The sequence below is a fragment of the Ursus arctos genome, unplaced genomic scaffold (assembly GCF_023065955.2).
Source record: "Ursus arctos isolate Adak ecotype North America unplaced genomic scaffold, UrsArc2.0 scaffold_28, whole genome shotgun sequence".
In the NCBI taxonomy this organism is placed as follows: Eukaryota; Metazoa; Chordata; class Mammalia; order Carnivora; family Ursidae; genus Ursus; species Ursus arctos.
Window position 1 is genome coordinate 11,300,858 of NW_026622963.1, and position 18,868 is coordinate 11,319,725.

At 38.3% G+C, this 18,868-nt stretch overlaps 1 protein-coding gene across 17 annotated transcripts in view; it reads left to right on the forward strand.

Moving 5' to 3' along the window:
- PEAK1 (pseudopodium enriched atypical kinase 1) overlaps positions 1–18,868 on the forward strand; it is a 294,322-nt gene that overhangs the window by 254,947 nt on the left and 20,507 nt on the right. For all 17 annotated transcript variants that reach the window (XR_003311383.4, XM_044391996.3, XM_048221524.2 and 14 more), the window contains one exon: positions 10,031–10,776. Coding sequence is in view for 16 of the 17 variants with exons in the window: in XM_044391996.3 (XP_044247931.1) it covers positions 10,031–10,776 (746 nt within the window). In the remaining variant the exon portion in view is untranslated. The remainder of the gene's footprint in view (positions 1–10,030; positions 10,777–18,868) is intronic.

The following is an 18,868-nucleotide window of genomic DNA, read 5'->3' on the forward strand; positions in this document are numbered from 1 at the left end:
GGGCTTACGGCACAACACCTTTACTAAAACAGACAGGTGGAAATAAAAATATGCAGCATATTAAATGAACAGGAAGCAAGTGGTGGTGTGGGGAAGTTGATGAGAAATAGTGGTAGATAAGACTGAGAGCCTTGACCAGCTTGCTGAGGAGTTTGGACTTTATTCTACAGGTGGAAGAAAGTGGCATGATCCACCCTCTTCACCTCCTCTGATAAGCACTAAAGAGCTGCTGACAGTGATAGACTTTGTCTCACTTGTCAGTTCTGAGGTAATTTTTTTAAAAAAGCACTTTGGAAATCTGTGCCTTCCATGTCCATGATTATTTTTGTTTGTTCTAATTTGGAAAAATGGGTGGAAAATGACACCCATAAAGCCTCTTCTGGGGACCACATCAGAAAGGCCAAGAATAAGTTCATATTTCTAGTTTTTTCATCTATACGCTAATAACTCCTTCCTTTTTTTTTTCTTTCCTTTTTTTCCTTCTTTCCTTCCATTCCCCTCAGCCAGACTCTTTGCTTGATCCTGGGTATACAAATGAGACACAGTGTCTGCCCTCAATGAGTGACAGTAGTAGGGAATTTCGACAGGGACACAAATCAAGTGTTGTCAGTAGTCGGAGAGAAGTGTTCACAACATATATATGAGGTCCCAAGGAAAAAGAGGTCAATTTGGGGGAGTGGAATAAGAAACACTCCTCAGAGGCAGAATGTTTAAAGAGAAGAGGAGAGGAAAACCATTCCTGGAAGGGGTTTAGCCTGAGCAGAGATAGGGAGTGTGAAGTTGCCAAGCGTGCTGAAGACACTGCAAGCAGGTTGGTAGCTCTGACTTCAGATGCAAGATGAAATGCTACAGGGAACACAGGTACAGCCAGGGTTGGGTCGTGAAGGCTTGCTTTCTGTGCTTGAGCCAAGAAAATTCTGTCCTCGGGATCAAGTCCAAATTCTCAAGGACATATTTTTTAAGTAGAGGACTGCCGTGATCAGCTTTGGTGTTAAAAAAAAAAGAAAGAAAGAAATCTCTGTAATGACCAGTGTGGTGTGGGAGCCAAAACTGGAGACACTGATAACAGGCGACTGTCACAGTAGTCAAGCAAGGATGATAAGGTGCTGGCACAGTTCACTGCTTCTAACCTTCTCCCTCACACTTCATCTCTGAAAGGGCTGGGTCAGCAAGCGGAAAATAAAGATTTGTTATAACGCCTGTTTCTGTCATGTTGTAAATAAACTATGGTTCTGGCTTCTCGCATTAGCTGAGGCAAAGTAGGGCTGGAGCAGCTCTGGGAAGGAGGCCTCATCGTCACAGGAAGAGTTCAATTAATACCAAGCCTCTCCATCCTTGGTGATGGTAAGGGCACTGAGGAACTGAAAGATATGACTAGAAACTGAATTTATGGCCGTTTCTAAGAATGGATTGTTGATTTGCTTTATTGAGATATAATTTACATACCATAAGATTCAGAGGGTACAATTCCATGGGTTTTAGTATATTCACAGAATTTTACAATCATCACCAGTGTCTAATTCCAGAACATTTTTATCACTCTAAACAGCAGTCACTCTCCATTTCCATTCTCCCCATTCTCCGTCAATCACTAATCTACTTTCTGTCTCTTAGGGGCTTACATATTTCTGGACATTTAATGTAAGTGGGATCATACGATATGTGACCTTTGTGACTGGCTTCTCACAGTATAATATTTTCAAGGCTCATACAGGAGTTAGCATATATCAGTACTTCATTTCCTTTTACAGCTGAGTAATATTCATTTATCCATTCATCAGTTGATGGACAAATAAGTTGTTTCTCCTTTTTGGCTGTTAGGAATAATGTTGCTAAGAATATTTGTGTATGAGTCGACATATGTTTTCATTTCTCTTGGATATATGTGTAGGATTGGAAATGCTGGATCATGTAGTAAACTTTATGTTTTACTTTTTGAGTAACTACCAAACTGTTTTCCAAGGTGATTGCGCCATTTTAGATTCCTACTAGCAATGTGTGAGAGTTCGAATTTCTTCATATCCTCACCAACACGTGTCCATCTTTTTGATTACAGCTAGCTTAGTGGAGGTGAAATGTCTTGTCGTTTGGGTTTGCATTTACCTAATGGGTGGTGATGTTGAGCATCTTTCCATGTGCTTATTGGCCATTTGTTTATCTTCTGTGGAGAAATGTCTATCCTTTGCCCATGTACAATGGATTATTTATCTTTTTGTTGTAAGTTATTTATAAGTTCTGGATACAAGTCTCTTATCAGATACATGATTTGTACATATTTTCTCCCATTCTGTGGGCTGTCTTTTCACTTTCTTGAAGTTGTTCTTTAAAGCACAAAAGTTTGGGGCGCCTGGGTGGCTCAGTCTTTAAGTGTCTGCCTTCGGCTCAGGCCATGATCCCAGGGTCCTGGGATAGAGCCCTGCATCGGGCTCCCTGCTCAGCAGGGAGCCTGCTTCTCCCTCTCCAACTCCCCCTGCTTGTGTTCCCTCTCTCGCTGTCCCTCTCTGTCAAATAAATAAATAAAAATCTTTGGGGGAGAGGGGAAGGATTCTTTGGGGGGAAAAAAAGGGTACCTGGGTGGCTCAGTCGGTTAAACATCTGCCTTCGGCTCAGGTCATGATCCCAGGGACCTGGGATCGAGTCCCACATTGGACTCCTTGCTCAGCAGGAAGCCTGCTTCTCCCTCTCCCTCTCCCTCTCCCACTCCCCATGCTTCTGCTCTGTCTCTCTCTCTCTCTGTCAAATAAATAAATAAAATCTTTAAAAAAAGTTTAAAAAAATAATAAAGCACAAAAGGTTTAATTTTTATGAATTATAATTTATTTTTTTGTTTGTTTGTGCTTTTGGTTGTCATATCTACAAAATCATTGCCTGATCCAAGGTTGAAAAGATTGATTCCTATGTTTTCTTCTAAGAGTTTTATAGTTTTAGTTCTTATGTTGAGATATTTGCTATATTTTAGTTACTTTTTATATATAGTATAAGGTAGAAGTTCAATTTCATTCTTTTGTATATGGATATCCAGTTGTCCCAGCACCATTTGTTGGAAAACTACTACTTTGCCATTGAATTGTCTTGGCACCCTAGGTGGAAATTGACCATAAATATACAGGTTTATTTTTATACTCTCAATTCTAGTCCATTCATCTATATTTCTATTCTTAGTACACACAGTCTTTTTTTTAATTTTTAATTGAAGTATAGTTGATGTACAGCTATTACTTTTAGGTATACAACATAGTGAGTCAACATTTATAGACATTACAAAATGCTCACCAAGATAAGTGTAGTTACCATCTGTCATCATAAAGTTATTACAATATTATTGACTATATTCCTTATGCTACACTTTTCATCCCTGTGACTTTATTTATTTTATAACTGGAAGTTTGTACCTCTTAATCCTTTTCACCCATCCCCCCAACACAGAGTACATACAATCTTGATTACTATAGTTTGGGAGTAAGTTTTGAAATTGAGAAATGTGAGTTCTCCAACTTTGTTCTTCTTTTTCAAGATGTGTTTTGGTTATTTTAGATCCATTGTATTTCCATATGAATTTTAGGATCCTCCTGTCAATTCTTGCAAGAAAGCCAGGTGGAATTTTGATAAGGATTACATTAAATCTTCAGAACAATTTGGGGAGTATTTCCATATTAGCATATTAAGTCTCTGATCCATGAACATAAGATGCCTTTCCATTTATTTAGGTCTTTAATTTCTTTTAGTGTTGTTGGGTAGTTTCCAGTGTAAAGTCTTGCCCTTCTTTTGTTAAATTTATTACTAAATACTATATTCTTTTTGATGATATTGTAAATGGAATTGTTTTTTAATAATTCTTTGATTTTTCATTGCTAGTGTGTAGAAATATAATTGTTTTGTATAGAGCTTAGATCTTGCAACCTTGCTGAATATTAGTTGTGATAATTTTTTGTGGATTCCTCAGGGTTTCGTGTATAGAAGATTATGTTATCTTTGATTAGAGATAATTTTACTTCTTTTCCAATCTGGATGTTTTTCTTTTTCTTTCCTAAATTGCCCTGTCTAGATCCTCCAGTAAAATGTAGAACAGAAGTAACAAGATGGAAATCCTGTCTTATTCCTGATCTTACTAGGGAAATAATGGAGTTTTTTTACCAGTAGGGATGACGTTCACTTTGCGGCTCTCATAGGTGCTGTTTATCAAGTTGAGGATGTTCTCTCCTTTTCCTAGTGTGTTCAGTATTTTATCTTGAAAAGGTGTTGGATTTTCTCAGATGCTTTTTCTATATCTGTTAAAGTGATCATATGAGGTTTTGTCCCCCTTTATTCTGTTTGCATGGTGTATTCTATTGATTGATTTTCAGGTGTTAAAACCAACCATGCATTCTTGGGACAAATCCAACTTTGTCATGATATATAATCCTTCTTAAATGTTGCTGGATTCAGTTTGCTAGTATTTGGTGAAGATTTTTCTGTCTATTCATAAGGGATATTAGTCTCTAGTTTTCTTGTGATGCCTTTGTCTGATTTTGATGTGTAGGTAATACTGGCTTCATAGATTTCAAGCTGGGAAGTGCTCCCTCCCCTTCTATTTGTGGAAGAGTTTGTGCAGGATTGTTATTAGTTCTTCTTTAAACATTTGGTAGAATTCATCAATAAAGCCATGTTGCCCTGGACTTTTCTTTGTGAGAATATTTTAAATTACTGATTCAGTATCTTTTCTTGTTATAGGTACCTCTATAATTTTACCACTTATTCTCTTCTAACTCGAATTTATATTTTTAGTCATTCAGAAACATTTATTTTTTTAAAGATTTATTTATTTATTTATTTGAGAGAGAGAGAGAAAGAGAGTGCATGCATGAGTGGGGGGAGGGGCAAAGGGAGAGAGAGAGAGAGAATCTCAAGCAGACTCCTTGCTGAGCACAGAGCCTGACACAGGGCTCAATCCCAGGACCCCTAGATCATGACCTGAGCCAAAATCAAGAGTCAGATGCTTAACAGACTGAGCCACCTAGGCGCCCTAAGAAACATTTGAGCATCTTTTATACCCAGGCCCTGTCTTGACATAGAGGACACAATAATGAATCAAGCAAAGTCCTGGCCATCTTAGTGTTCTCATATTCCTTGTCTCTCTCATTCTTATGAGATATATATATATATACACACACACACATTTTTTGTTTATATTTATACAAATATATATATTTGTATAAATATATATATATTTATATATATTTATATGTAATATAGCTCTCTTTCTTAGAAAAAATATTTATTTGCCAAATGCCATTGGTGGAGAAAGGTGGTCCTTAGGTTTGCTGTATGTATTGTCATAGTTCTCTTCTCGTTTCTAGGTGTTCTTGGAGAGAGTTGCACGAATAGGAAATGGAATATACTGTTAGTACAGTCACAGTTTATATTGGTGCCCAAACTAGATATTGCTACAAGGACATGATTTTAATAAAAACAAACCACCATCTTTATTTAGTATCACCCTCAGAACCATGTGGTGCCGTCTATTCTATCTGACCATCAGGAGGAGCATGTATTAGTTTCCTAGGGCTGCTGTAACAAAGTACCATAACCTGGGTACCTTAGAACAAGAGAAATTTATTCTCTCAACAGTTTTGGAGGCTAGAAGTATGAAATCAAGGTGTTAGCAAGGCCATACTTTCTCTGAGGCCCCAGATAGAATCTCCTTACCTCTCCCTAGCATCTGGTGGTGGCCATCAATCCTCGACATCCTTGGCTTGCAGCTGCATTATTACATTCTCTGCCTCTGTCACCACATGGTGTTTTCCCTTTTGTTTCTTTTTATATGATGTTTCCTCTTTTTATAAGGACACCAGTCATATTGGATTAAGGTCCACCCTAATGACTTCATCTTAACTTGATTATCTCTGCAAAAGACTCTATTTCTAAATTAGTTTATATTCACAGGTACCGGGGGTTATGATTTCAACATTTTGGGAGAGAGGACATAATTCATCACATAACAGAGCATCATTCTCTTACTCTGAGATAATTGATAAGGCCTCATTTTAATAACATTACTGATTATAATAACTTTTATAAAAGTTCCATGGTATATTTCTCTGCCTTTAAAAAAAATAATTCCTCTCCCCGTTATACAATAAGCCCAAAAGATGTCATTGATCACAGGTGTATTTGTTTATACATTATGCTCTTTACACAAGTGTAGCTGCCATCTATCACCATACATCACTGTTACAAGAGCATCGATTATATTACTTTTGCCATGCCTTTTGTTCCATGACTTATTCATTCCATAAGTGGAAGTCTGTGTCTCCCACTCCCCTTCACCCATTTGCCCAGACCCCCACCCCTCTCCCCACTGGCATCCATCCATTTGTTCTCTGTATTTATATGTCTCATTCTGCCTTTTGTTTGCTTATTCATTTGGTTTTTTTGTTTGTTTGGGGGGGGGAGTAGATTCCACTTATGAATGAAATCATGTGTTATTTGTCTTTCTCAGCCTTCTTTCACTTAACATAATACCTTTTGTGTCCATTCATGATGTCTCAAATGGTATAATCTTATCCTTTTTTATGTTTAGTTTTCTTTGGTTAAATACCCAAGTGGAATTATTAGATCATATGGTATTTCTATTTTTAATTTTTTGAGGAACCTCCATACTGGTTCCCACAGTGGTTGTACCAATTTATATTCCCACAACAATATATGAGGGTTCCTTTTTCTCTACATCCTCGTCAACACTTGTCATTTCTTGTCTTTCTTATTTTAGCCATTCTCACAGGTGTAAGGTGATATCTCATTGGGGTTTTGATTTGCATTTCCCTGATGATTAGTGATGTTGAGCATCTTTTCATGTGTCTGTTGGCCATTTGTATATTTTCTTTATCTATTCAGGTCCTCTGTCCATTTTTAGTTAAACTGTTTGGTTTTTTGTTGTTGAGTTGGGTAAGTTCTTTATATATTTTGGATATTAACCCCTTATAAGACATATCATTTGCAAATATCTTCTCCCATTCAGTAGGTTGCCTTTTTGTTCAGCTGATGGTTTCCTTTGCTGTGCAAAAGATTTTTGTTTTGTTTTATTTTGATGTAGTCCCAGTAGTTTGTTTTTGCTTTTGTTGCCTTAGGAGACATATCTAGAAAAATATGATTGTAGCTGATGTCAAAAATATTACTGTCTGTGTTCTCTTCTAGGATTTCTTTGGTTTCAGGTCTCACATCTAGATCTTTAATTCATTTTGAGTTTATTTTTGTATATGGTGTGGTCCAATTTTCCCTGCACCATTTACTGAAGAGAATGTCTTTTCCCCATTGTATATTTTTGCCTCTTTTGTCATAGATTAATTTATCAATATAATTGTATGTTTGTTTCTGGGCTCTGTATTCTGTTCTGTTGATCTGTGTGTCTATTTTTGTGCCAGTCCTATACTGTTTTGATTACTATAGCTTTTCAGTATAATTTGAAATCTGAAATTGTGGTACCTCCAGCTTTATTTTCCTTTCTCAAGATTGCTTTAGCTATTTGGTATCTTCTGTGGTTCCATACAAATTCCGGTATTAATTGTTCTAGTTCTGTGAAAAATAGTGTTGGTATTTTGATAGGCATTGCATTGAATCTGTAGATTCTTTTGGGTAATATAGACATTTTGACCATATTAATTCTTCCAATCCATGAGCATGGAATATCTTTCCATTTGTCTGTGTCATTTCCATTTTCCTTCATCAGCGTTTTGTAGTTTTCAGAGTACAGGTCTTTTACCTTTTTGGTTAAGTTTATTCCTAAGTTTTTGGTGCAATTACAAATGGGACTGTTAATTTCTTTTTCTCCTACTTTATTTTTAGTATACAGAAGCACTTCCAATTTCTGCATATTAATTTTGTATCATGCAACTTTCCTAAATTCATTTATTACTTCTAGTTGTTTTTTCGTGGAGTCTTTAAGGTTTTCTATGTATAGTATCATGTCGTCTGCAAATAGTGACAGTTTAACTTCTTCTTTACCAATATGGATGACTCGTTTCTTTTTCTTGTTAGATTACTATGGCTAGGATTTCCAGTACTACGTTGCATAAAGGTGGTGAGAGTGGACATCCTTGTCTTTTCCCTGATCTTAGAGGAAAAGCTCTCAGTTTTTCACCATTGAGTATGATGTTACCTATGGCTTTTTCATATATGGCCTTTATTATGTTGAGGTATGTTTCCTCTAACCCGACTTTGTCTAGAGTTTTTATCATGAATGAATGTTGAGTTTTGGTAGATGCTTTTTCTGCCTCTAATAACATGAGCATAGAATTTTTATCCTTTGTTTTGTTAATGTGTATCACATTGATTGATTTGTGAATATTGAATCATCCTTGCATCCCCAGAATAAGTCTCACTTGATCACGGTGAATGACCTTTTCATGTATTGTTCAATTCAGTTTGCTAATATTTTGTTGAGGATTTTTGCATCTAGTTCATCAGGGATATTGGCCTGTAGTTCTCTTTTTTTGTGTGTGATGTCATTGTCTGCTGTTAGTATCAGGATGATACTGGCCTTGTGTTTATTTGTATTATCATGTATTTGGAAGCTTTCCTTCTTTTTCTATTTTTTAGAATAGTTTGAGACGAATAGGTATTATCTCTTCTATAAATGTTTGGTAGAATTTACCTGTGAACCCATCTGGTCCTGGACTTCTGTTTGTTGGGATTTTTTTTAATTACCAATTCAATTTCATTACTTGTCGATCTTTCTATTTCTTCCTGATTCAGTTTTGAAAGAATGTACGTTTCTAGGAATTTATTCATTTCTTCTAGGTTGTTTAATTTGTTGGCATATAACATTTGGTAGTATTCTCTTATATTCCTTTGTATTTCTGTTGTATCAGTGTTACTTCTCTTTTGTTTCTGATTTTATTTGGGTCCTCTCTTTTTTCTTAATGAGTCTGGATGAGGGTTTATCAATTTTCTTTATCTTTTCAAAGAACCAGCTCTTGGTTTCATTTATTTTTATTTTATTTTATTTTTTAGTCTCTATGCCCTTTATTTCTGCTCTAATCTTTATTATTTATTGTTTATTTATTATTTCCTTCCTTCTACTGACCTTGGGTTTTGTTTGGTCTTCTTTTTCTAGCTCCTTTAGGTGTAAGGTTAGATATTTTTTTTTATTCAAGCTTTTTCTTGTTTTTTGAGGTAGACTTTATTGCTATATATTTCCCTCTTAGAACTGCTTTTGCTGCATCCCAAGGATTTTTTGGATTGTTGTGTTTTCATTTTCACACATCTGCATTTTATTATCTTCTAAGTGCAAGTGCTAGAAAGCAAGCAGAGTAATTGGTTCTATAACTAGGGCTTGTAAGAATTGTTCAAAAGTAGTATTGCTCAAATCACAGTTTGGATACCCCACAAAATAAAACAGAATCCTGTAAGAGTTTGTGAAGGATGTTTGGAACAGCAGTTGACTGCTCGTATATATTGTTCCCCTTATCCCAATCGCAAGAATTTATACATAAACCAGTTTAAGATCAGTGCTAGAATCCATCTCTGTAGTGAAATAAAATAACATGGTTTATGAAATCGTATTCATATGTTTTGGATTGAAAATGACAAGTGCTATATACAATTCAGTGTAACTTTGGAACAAAGTTAAAAGAACAGAATAGTATCTTCTGAGCATCAGTCTAGTGGTCCCATTGCTAGTTTCAATTGTTTTTTAAAATGCTTCCAAGTATTTTTCTTAATCCACAAATGCTTTAATCTCTACTCTGTCACAATGCAATTATTTGAGTGTCTGTCACTCTTTCATGTTCTAATGGGGTAAATACAGCACTCTTGAAGGAAGGAGTAGAAAATTTCAATTCTCTTTTTGAAAACAAAGCCCATTACCCTGTTCTCTGGCACATTTTATTGCTCCCACCAAGTCTTTGGTTGCTCTTCTTCAACCATTTTGAATTAAGGCATTGACTTCTTATATTCTCATGGCCACATCACTTATTTCTCCTTAAGTTTCAATTATGTAACAAGAATAAAATTTTAACCATTATTTTTCTTTCTTTCTTTTAAAACAATACAGGGCAATCCAGAGCAGCCATGATACCACCCAAGCATCCACGGCAGCCTAAGGGAACTTTGGATGATGCCATTGCCTTTAGGGGGAAAACAGACCAAGAAGCACCTAATGCTTCCCAACCTACGCCACCCCCACTGCCAAAGAAAATGATCATAAGAGCCAATACAGAGCCAATCCCCAAAGACCTCCAAAAATCCATGGAAACGAGTCTTTGTGTAATGGCTAATCCCACCTATGATATCGACCCCAACTGGGATGCCAGTAGTGCTGGCTCTTCCATCAGCTACGAACTCAAGGGACTGGACATTGAGTCTTATGACTCCTTGGAAAGACCTTTGCTCAAGGAGAGACCTGTCCCCTCAGCAGCAAACAGTATCTCCAGCTTAACCACTCTCAGTATTAAGGATAGATTTTCCAACAGCATGGAGTCCCTGTCTAGCCGGCGTGGTCCCTCTTGCAGACAGGGACGAAGTATGCAAAGGCCACAGAGACAAGCACTTTATCGAGGACTTGAGAATCGGGAAGAAGTGGTGGGTAAAATCCGAAGCCTTCATACAGATGCCTTGAAGAAACTGGCTATAAAATGTGAAGACCTCTTCATGGCTGGACAGAAAGACCAGCTCCGTTTTGGGGTAGACAGCTGGTCAGACTTCAGGCTAACCAGTGACAAGCCATGTTGTGAGGCAGGTGATGCTGTTTACTATACAGCTTCATATGCGAAAGATCCACTTAATAACTATGCAGTCAAGGTAAGAAAATATTATAGATCTGATTTTAATCTTATCCAACACACTGTTATTGGGATGGGTCTGTTCTTCTTTCCCGCATTCCTCCATTCAGCAAAAAGTTACTGATCATCTATCTACTTTACACCAGATGTTGTAATAAGCTATGACTGTTTGCAGAGGCTATCTGTACAAACCTGTACAAATAGGTTTGTTATGTGCCTTCCACTCTGTTTCTGTCTTTATTCTCTAATAAGAGACCCTTGTCTGCCCCTACTCAAGGACTCTCCTGCTTCTTGGAGAAACGTTTTTATAGAGCAAAATAACCAATATTTGTTGATGTCCAGGAACATTATTGGTGTTACATAATATGATCTTTATATCAACTTTATGAGATTAAGATTTTTTTATCCATTTGACAGATGAGGAAAATAAAACTCAGACAGGTGAGCTGACTTGCTTAGGGTCACACACCTAGCAATTAGTAGAGCTGGGATTTAAGCACAGATCTCTCTGATTCCATTGGCTACACTTTATCCATTATGTCACATATTAATTTCTTAACTGTATATTACCCATTCCAGACAAACCACTTCTTCAAGAAAGCTGAAACTCTTAACATCAAGAATTCTTGTCCAACTACATTTACTGTAAATCAGCCATAGTTTTCATCAATGTAATAAATAAAGCATGGACTTTCTTACATTTCCATTTTCATTTGTCTCAAGGTATTTTTTTATTTCTCTTGATTTCTTCTTTGACCCATTGGTTGTTCAGTAGCATGTTGTTTAATCTCCACAAATTTATGAATTTCCAGTTTTCCTTGTGTACTTAATTTCTAGTTTCATACCACTGTGATCAGAAAAGATGCTTGATAAAATTTCAGTCCTCTTAAATTTATTAAGTCTTGTTTTGTGGCCTAATATATGATCTATCTTGGAAAATACTCCATGTGCACTTCAGAAGAATGTGTATTCCTTTGCTTTTGAATGGAATGTTCTGTATATATCTGTTAAGCCCACCTGGTCTACTGTGTCATTTAAGGCTGGTGTTTCATTGTTGATTTATTTTGTCTGGATGATCAATCCATTGATTTAAGTCTCCTACTATTATTGTATTGCTGTCAATTTCATCCTTTAGTCTGTTAGTATTTGCTTTATATATTTAATCCTCCTATGTCGGGTGCATAAATATTAACAAATGTTAGAGCCTCTTGTTGGATTGATTCTTTTATGATTACATAATTCCCTTCTTTGTCTCTTAACACAATCTTTGTTTTAAATTATATTTTGTCTGATATAAGTATAACTACTCTAGCCTTCTTTTGGTTTTCATCGGCATGGAATATCTTTTTTTGTCCCTTCATTTTCAGTCTGTATGTGTCCATACATATAAAGTGAGTCTCTTTTAGACAGCATATAGATGGGTCTTTTTTTTTTCTATCCATTCATCCACTGGGTGTCTTTGGATTAGAGAATTTATGCATTGTAAAGTAATTATTGATAGTTCGTGCTTATCTCCATTTTGTTCATTGTTTTGGGGCTGTTTTTGTACGCCCTCTCTCTTTCTTATCTTGATCTCTTCCTTTGTGGTTTCTTTAATGGTATGCTTATATTCCTTTATCTTTTGTGTTTTTGCCTTTTGGTTACCATGAGCTTACATATAACAACTTATATCTATAAAAGTCTATTTTAAGTTGATTACAACTTAAGTTTCATTCCATTGTAAAGCTCAAAATCGTTATTCTTCCTCCACACATTTCATGGTTTCTTTTTCATTTTATGTTTTTGATGTCACAGTTTACATCTTTTTATTTTGTGTATCCCTTAACTAATTGTTGCAATCATAGTTGTTTTTACTAGTTTTGTCTTTCAGTCTTTATACTAGCTTTACAAGTGATTGATCCACTAACTTTACTATATATATGATATTTTTTCTTTAATGTGTGTTCTTGTTGCTAATTAGTGCATTTTCTTTTCAGCTTAAAGAAGTTCCTTTGATGTTTCTTGTAAGGCCAGTTTAGTAGTGGTGAACTCATTTAGCTTTTGTTTGTGTGAAAAACTCTTTCTCCTTCACTTCTGAATGATAACTTTGCTAGCTAGGTAGAGTACTCTTAGTTGGAAGTTGTTTTTGTTTTGTTTGTGTTTTTTGTGAGTTTGTGTGTGGGGAGGGGTTAGCACTTTGAATATATAATACCACTTTCTTCTAGCTTGCAAAGTTTCTGCTGAAAAATCTGTTTAGAGTCTTATGGAGGGTTTCCTTGTATATAACAAGTTGTTTTTCTCTTGCTGTTTTTAGTATTTTTTCCTTGTCTTTAACTTTTGACATTTTAATTATAATGTGTCTTGGTGTGGGTCTCTTTAGGGTTCCTCTTATTTGGAACTCTCTGGGTTTCCTGGATCTGGATGTCTGTTTATTTCCGCAGGTTAGGGAAATTTTCAGCCATTATTTCTTCAAATAAGACTTCTTTCCCTTTCTCTCTCATTTCTTTTTCTAGGAACGCTATGAAGCAAATGTTGTCCATTTGATGTTGTTCTCTACATCCCTTAAGCTGTCTGCACTTTTTTCTTTTTTGTTTGTTTCTGCTGCTCTGATTCAGTGAATTCCACTACCTCACCTTTAACTGATCCTTTCTTTGCTTCATCTAGTCTGCTATTGAACCCCTATAATGTATTTTTCTTTTCTTTCTAGATTTTATTTGTTTGAGAGGGAGAGAGAAAGAGAGACAGAGCGAGTGCAGGAGTGGGAGAGGGGCAGAGAGAGAGAGGGAGAGGGACAAGTAGACTCCCCACCAAGTGGGGAGCCCGACATGGAGCTCAGACCCAGGACCCAGAGATCATGACCCAAGCCAAAGTCAGACACCTCACCAACTGAGCCACCCAGGTGCCCCAGATCCCTATAGTGTATTTTTCAGTTCAGTTATTGTATTCTTCAGCTCTGTGGCTTTTGTGTGGTACTTTCTTATATTTTCCATCTTTTTGTTGAAGTTCTTTCTGTGTTCATCCAGTTTTCTCCCCAGTTCAGTGAACATCTTTATGACCATTACTTTGAACTCTTTATCAGGTAAATTACTTATCTCCATTTCATTAAGGTTCTTTTTCCTCAGGGGGTTTTATTTTGTTCTTTCATTTGGTATATTTTCTTCTTTTTTTTCATTTACCTTAAGGGGGTTTATCTTGTTGTTTCATTCAGTACATATTCTTCCATTTTTTCATTTACCTCGAATCTCTGTTTCCATATGGTAGATGATACAGCCACCTCTCTCAGCCGTAAAGGAGTGGTCTTATGTAGACAAACCTTGTCATTCAGCCCTGCCCCAGCTCTTTGTCATCTCTCAAATTTGTGCCTGTTCAAGCAGCCTGTTGTATTTTTAATAGCTCCCAGTAGTTGAGAATATGCCAAGACCGATCAGTGTCCCAGAGGGGAGAGTCTCAGGACCTAAATTCAGGCTGTCTGGAAGCTAGACCCTCAGGCATCTGCTTTCAAAAATATGCAAATATATGCAGTCCTGTGGGACTGCAAGCATAAGCAGATCTGGAGGTGTCCCCTGGGAAGCAGTTACAGATATCAGGGCTCTAGACAAGAGTATTTTGTGCGATACTGCTGAGCTGGAGCAAAGCAGAGAGAAAGCACCAAGATGGTATCCATAGCCTGTGCTCCTTCAGAGCAGCTCCCTAGGCCACTAAATATGTGCCAAACCTGAGGTCTGCCCCTCAGGCCAGTGTTCCAGGACAAGCAAAGAGGCCTTCTTCACAGAAAGACTAGGGAGTGTGCCTCAGACCACTCTCTGTATAGTGCCCTGGGAGTGAAATGCTGCCAGAAACTGTTTCTCTGGCACATTTCTAATGGACCCAGGAATGCAGGCTCCTGGCACCAGAACCAGGTGATCAAGGAGCATCTTCTGGGCAACAGCCATATAACCTAGGACACCAGACAAAAACCAGGGCACCAGATGTGTGTACAGCTCCTCCAGGAGACCCTGGCACTCTGGAGCTTGGCAGAGGGTGAGTGGAAAGATAGCACCCACTCTCTGAGGTTTTGGAAAGGTTTATAGTCAGCCCTATGGCTAGCGAATAGGCCTCCTTCACAGAAAGACCAGGCTTTCCTGGGGTCTGTTACCATTTGCTCTGCCCTGGGGGTGGTAGGTTTTTAAGAACTCTTTCTCCATTGGTTACAGTTCTTTGGGACCCATGAGCATAAGCCTCACTGGCTGCCAGAGCCAGATGATATAGAGGTGTCCCCTGATAGTAATCACAAAATTCAGGGTGCCAGACAGAAGTATAAGCTTTTTTCTGGGTGATACCTATTATTATAGTCCCATGGGACCAGGAACACAAACTCACCTGGCCTCCAGAGCCAGGCAATCAAGAGGTGTCCCCTAGACAATAGCCATAAAAATCAGGCCACCAGACACACATAAAAGTTCCATTCTATGGGATACTGGTGCTCTGGAGCCTGGCAAAGGGAGAGCATGAAGATGGTACCTGCTAGTCTTTGTCCCTGGAAAGTGTTCCAGCTGGTTCCTAGATGTGTGTGTTAAATTAGATGTCTGCCCCTCACACCAGTGCTTTAATATAAGCAGGTGAGCCTCCTTCACTTTAAGTCCAGGCACAATTGGCTGCCTCTTGGGTGGGGAAGTCCCAGCAAGTAGGTTCTTTAAGAGGGGTTTCTCAGATTGCTACAGTCTTGTGGGTCTCAGGACACAAGCCCTGTTGGGTTTCAAAGTTTGATGTTTTGGAGGCTTGTCTCTCAAGTGTATGTCTTAAAGGTTGGGACACCTGATGTAGGATTTAAACCCTTCACTCCTTAGGGAGAAGCTCCAGGTTTTGAGTTCCCTCCCTGTTATGGGACGCTGTACCAGGGGTGGAGTTTATGGCAAGATTTGTGTCCCATTCTCTCCTACCCATGTCAATGTGGTTTTCTTCTTGTTTGCACAGTGTGTTTCATCACTCAGCCAGCCTCTGGATTTTTTTAAGAGGAAATTGTTCCATATGTGGCTGTAGACTCAGTGTGTCCAAGGCAGGAGGTGAGTTCAGGATCCTCCTACCTTGCCACCGTAAACTGGAACCCAATAAAGAATGGACTTTGGAGTCCAAAAAATCTGGGTTCAAGTCCTGGCTCTGCTGCTTAGTAGCTTTGTCACAAGTTGCTACTCTGGGTCTCAGTTTCCTTAACTTTAGAAGAGGATAATAATGGTACCCATCTTTGGAGCTGTTTAGCTAAAAGAGAATAAAACATCCCTGATAAGGAGCACCTGAGTGGCTCAGTCAGTTAAGCATCTGCCTTTGGCTCAGGTCATGATCTCTGGGTCCTGGGATCAAGTCCCACGTCCGGCTCCCTGCTCAGTGAGGAGTCTGCTTCTCCCTCTCTCTCTGCCTCTCCCACTGATGCGCACTCTCTCTCTCTCATGCTCACTCTCCCTCTGTCTTTCAAATAAATAAATAAATCTTAAAAAAAAATCCCTGGTAAGTGTTTAATCCTTTCGCTCTCCAATAGTGTCTTCCCTAGGTTACTTTAAGAGCCTTAATTTCCTCCTCTTTCAGATGTTTACAGTGACAATCTGTGGGATTGGGGTTAGGATCAAGGGAGCTAATGCACGTGAGTTTTTAAAAACACAGAGTTCGAGGTAAACAGGTAATGTTCTTCATTCCCATAGTCCCTTTTTTATTGATTCTATTTCCTGGTTCAAAACCAATTAACATATCAAAATGACTTTTACATGTTAATTTGGCTTAGAAAGACCAGATGGTGTCTTAGTAAGTTAATGGATACGGTAAACAATTGTCCTTACCTGTCTATCATGACAGAATACATATTTGGACCAGACCTTCAACTGCTGTGTGCAGTTGCAGCACCCATACCACTTAACTGTCTGGTGGTGCTGGCAGAGTGACCCTAGGTCCCCGCCCACACTTTTTAAATTAAACGGAGGGAAAGACTGCAGAGAGGGGAGCTGGATTCTGTCAATACATTACTGTTGAGTCTAAAAAGGCATTTTGAGATTCTCTGTAGCACTCAAGAGCTGTTAAGTCAATTGGGGTTATGGTGTCTCATCTATCTTGGGCCTTTATTGCTACAAGATCCCCAATGCAGGATGAGTACCTATTTCAGAATGGGGCATTGAACTATTTGTTCTTTCAAAACAATTGAGAAGTAGGGCTTGACTAAGTTTATGTATTATTGCCGTGCAATCTTGTCTCTTTCCCAAATCAATGGTCTAGTATTGATTTCTTTGCTTGTAATGATGCAGAAGCAATCTCCAAAGAACAGGTGGCGAGTGGTTATATACTGGGAGTTGTTGGCAGGTTTGGAAAAGGATGTTTTACACTAAATGGTGAATATAAATGTCTCTTTGAAGACCCTCTGGGTGTTTCTAGAAGTACCCAATTGATTGTGCAACCTTAGAGGAATAAACTACCAGGACACTGGGAACCCTGCCTTTGAAGATGTAAGCAAAAGAGAACAGCAGTTGGCTCACACCAACAAGTTTTTACTGTTTATCTTCTTAAAATATCCCTTCCCATACTAATGGAATTTAGAGTAGGCTAACAAGTGTGATTGTCTCTTGAAGAGACTAAAAGGTCTTTAAAATGTTGCAAAAGGAAATCAGTGCTAGAATTTAGCAATTTGAAAGCCAAAGGATACTGCCCCCTTAAATGCCAAGTCTACTGCAGTGATAGAGTATTAAGATCATTACTTTGGGTGTTGTCTTAGTTTGCTCAGGCTGCTATAACAAAATACCACAGACCCGGTGGCTTAAACAATAGAAATTAATTTTGTCACAGTTCCAAAGACCAGAAAGTTCAAGATAAAGTTCTGGCTGATACAATTTCTAGTGAGAACTCTCTTTCTAGCTTGCAGATGGCTGCTTTCTCCCTGTGTCCTTAACATGGCCAAGGAGGGGATGGAGGCTCTCTGGTGTTTCTTCTCATAAGGATACTAATCCATATCAGGGCCCCTCCCTTATGACCATTTCACCTTAATTACCTCTTTGTAGACCCTATCTCCAAATATGGTCCAATTGGGGGTTAAGTCATGTGTTCCAAGACTCAATTTCTAACGTGGAAGGGGGCATACTTCCCACACAGCACCATGCAATTCTTGGACACCAAAAGGGTGTCCTACAGTTCATCTCAATTCAACTTACCTACCTGGAGATGGCACCATATCTCACAGTTCAAGGGTTCAGTCTACCTGTCCCCTTCCACAAACATTAGATACCAGTCACAAGCCCAAGTTGTTACCTGTGCTTCTGACCAACGGGCTATAAATCAGAGGTTCCCACAACCTCCTCCTTGGGCTTGAATAATTTGCTAGATCAGCTCACAGAGGAGCATCTTACTTACTAGATCACCAGCTTATTAGAAAAGGATATAACTCAAGAACAGCCAGATAGAGGAGATGCATAGAGCAAGGTATGGGGAAAGGGCACAGAACTTCCATGTGCACCACACTCTCCAAATCTCCAAGTGTTCACCAACTTGGAAGCTCTTCAAACTCTATCCTTTGGGGGTTTGTGGAGGCTTCATTACATAGTCATGATTGATTAAATCATTGGTGATTGGCTATTGATTCAACTTCCAGGCTCTCTCTCTCTCTCTGTCTCTCGGGAGGAGGTTGGAGGTCCGGGTGGGACTGCAAATTCCAAGCTTCAATCACATGCATGGTTGGTTCCCCTTGCAACCAGCCCCCAATCCCTAAGTGGGGTCCAAAAGTCACCTCATTAACATAACAAGAGACACCTTTGTCACTCTCAATGCTTATGAAATTCCAAGGGCTTGGGTTGCTGTGCATCAGGAACCATGAATGAAGACCAAATATATTTGAGAAATATGTATTTGACCTTTTCTTATAAATCACAATATCTCAGGGTTTAGCATTCCAACATATGAATTTTTGGGACTCAGAATTCAGTCTATAGCATTCCGTTCCTGACCCCCCCAAATTCATGTTCTTATCACATGCAAAATATATTCAGTTCATCCCAGTAGGCCCAAAGATCTTAAATCATTCCAGCATCAGTTCTAAAGTCTAAAGTCCAAAGTCTCATCTAAATATCATCTAAATCAGATATGGGTATAACTCAGGGTCTGATTCATCCTGAGGCACATTTCTT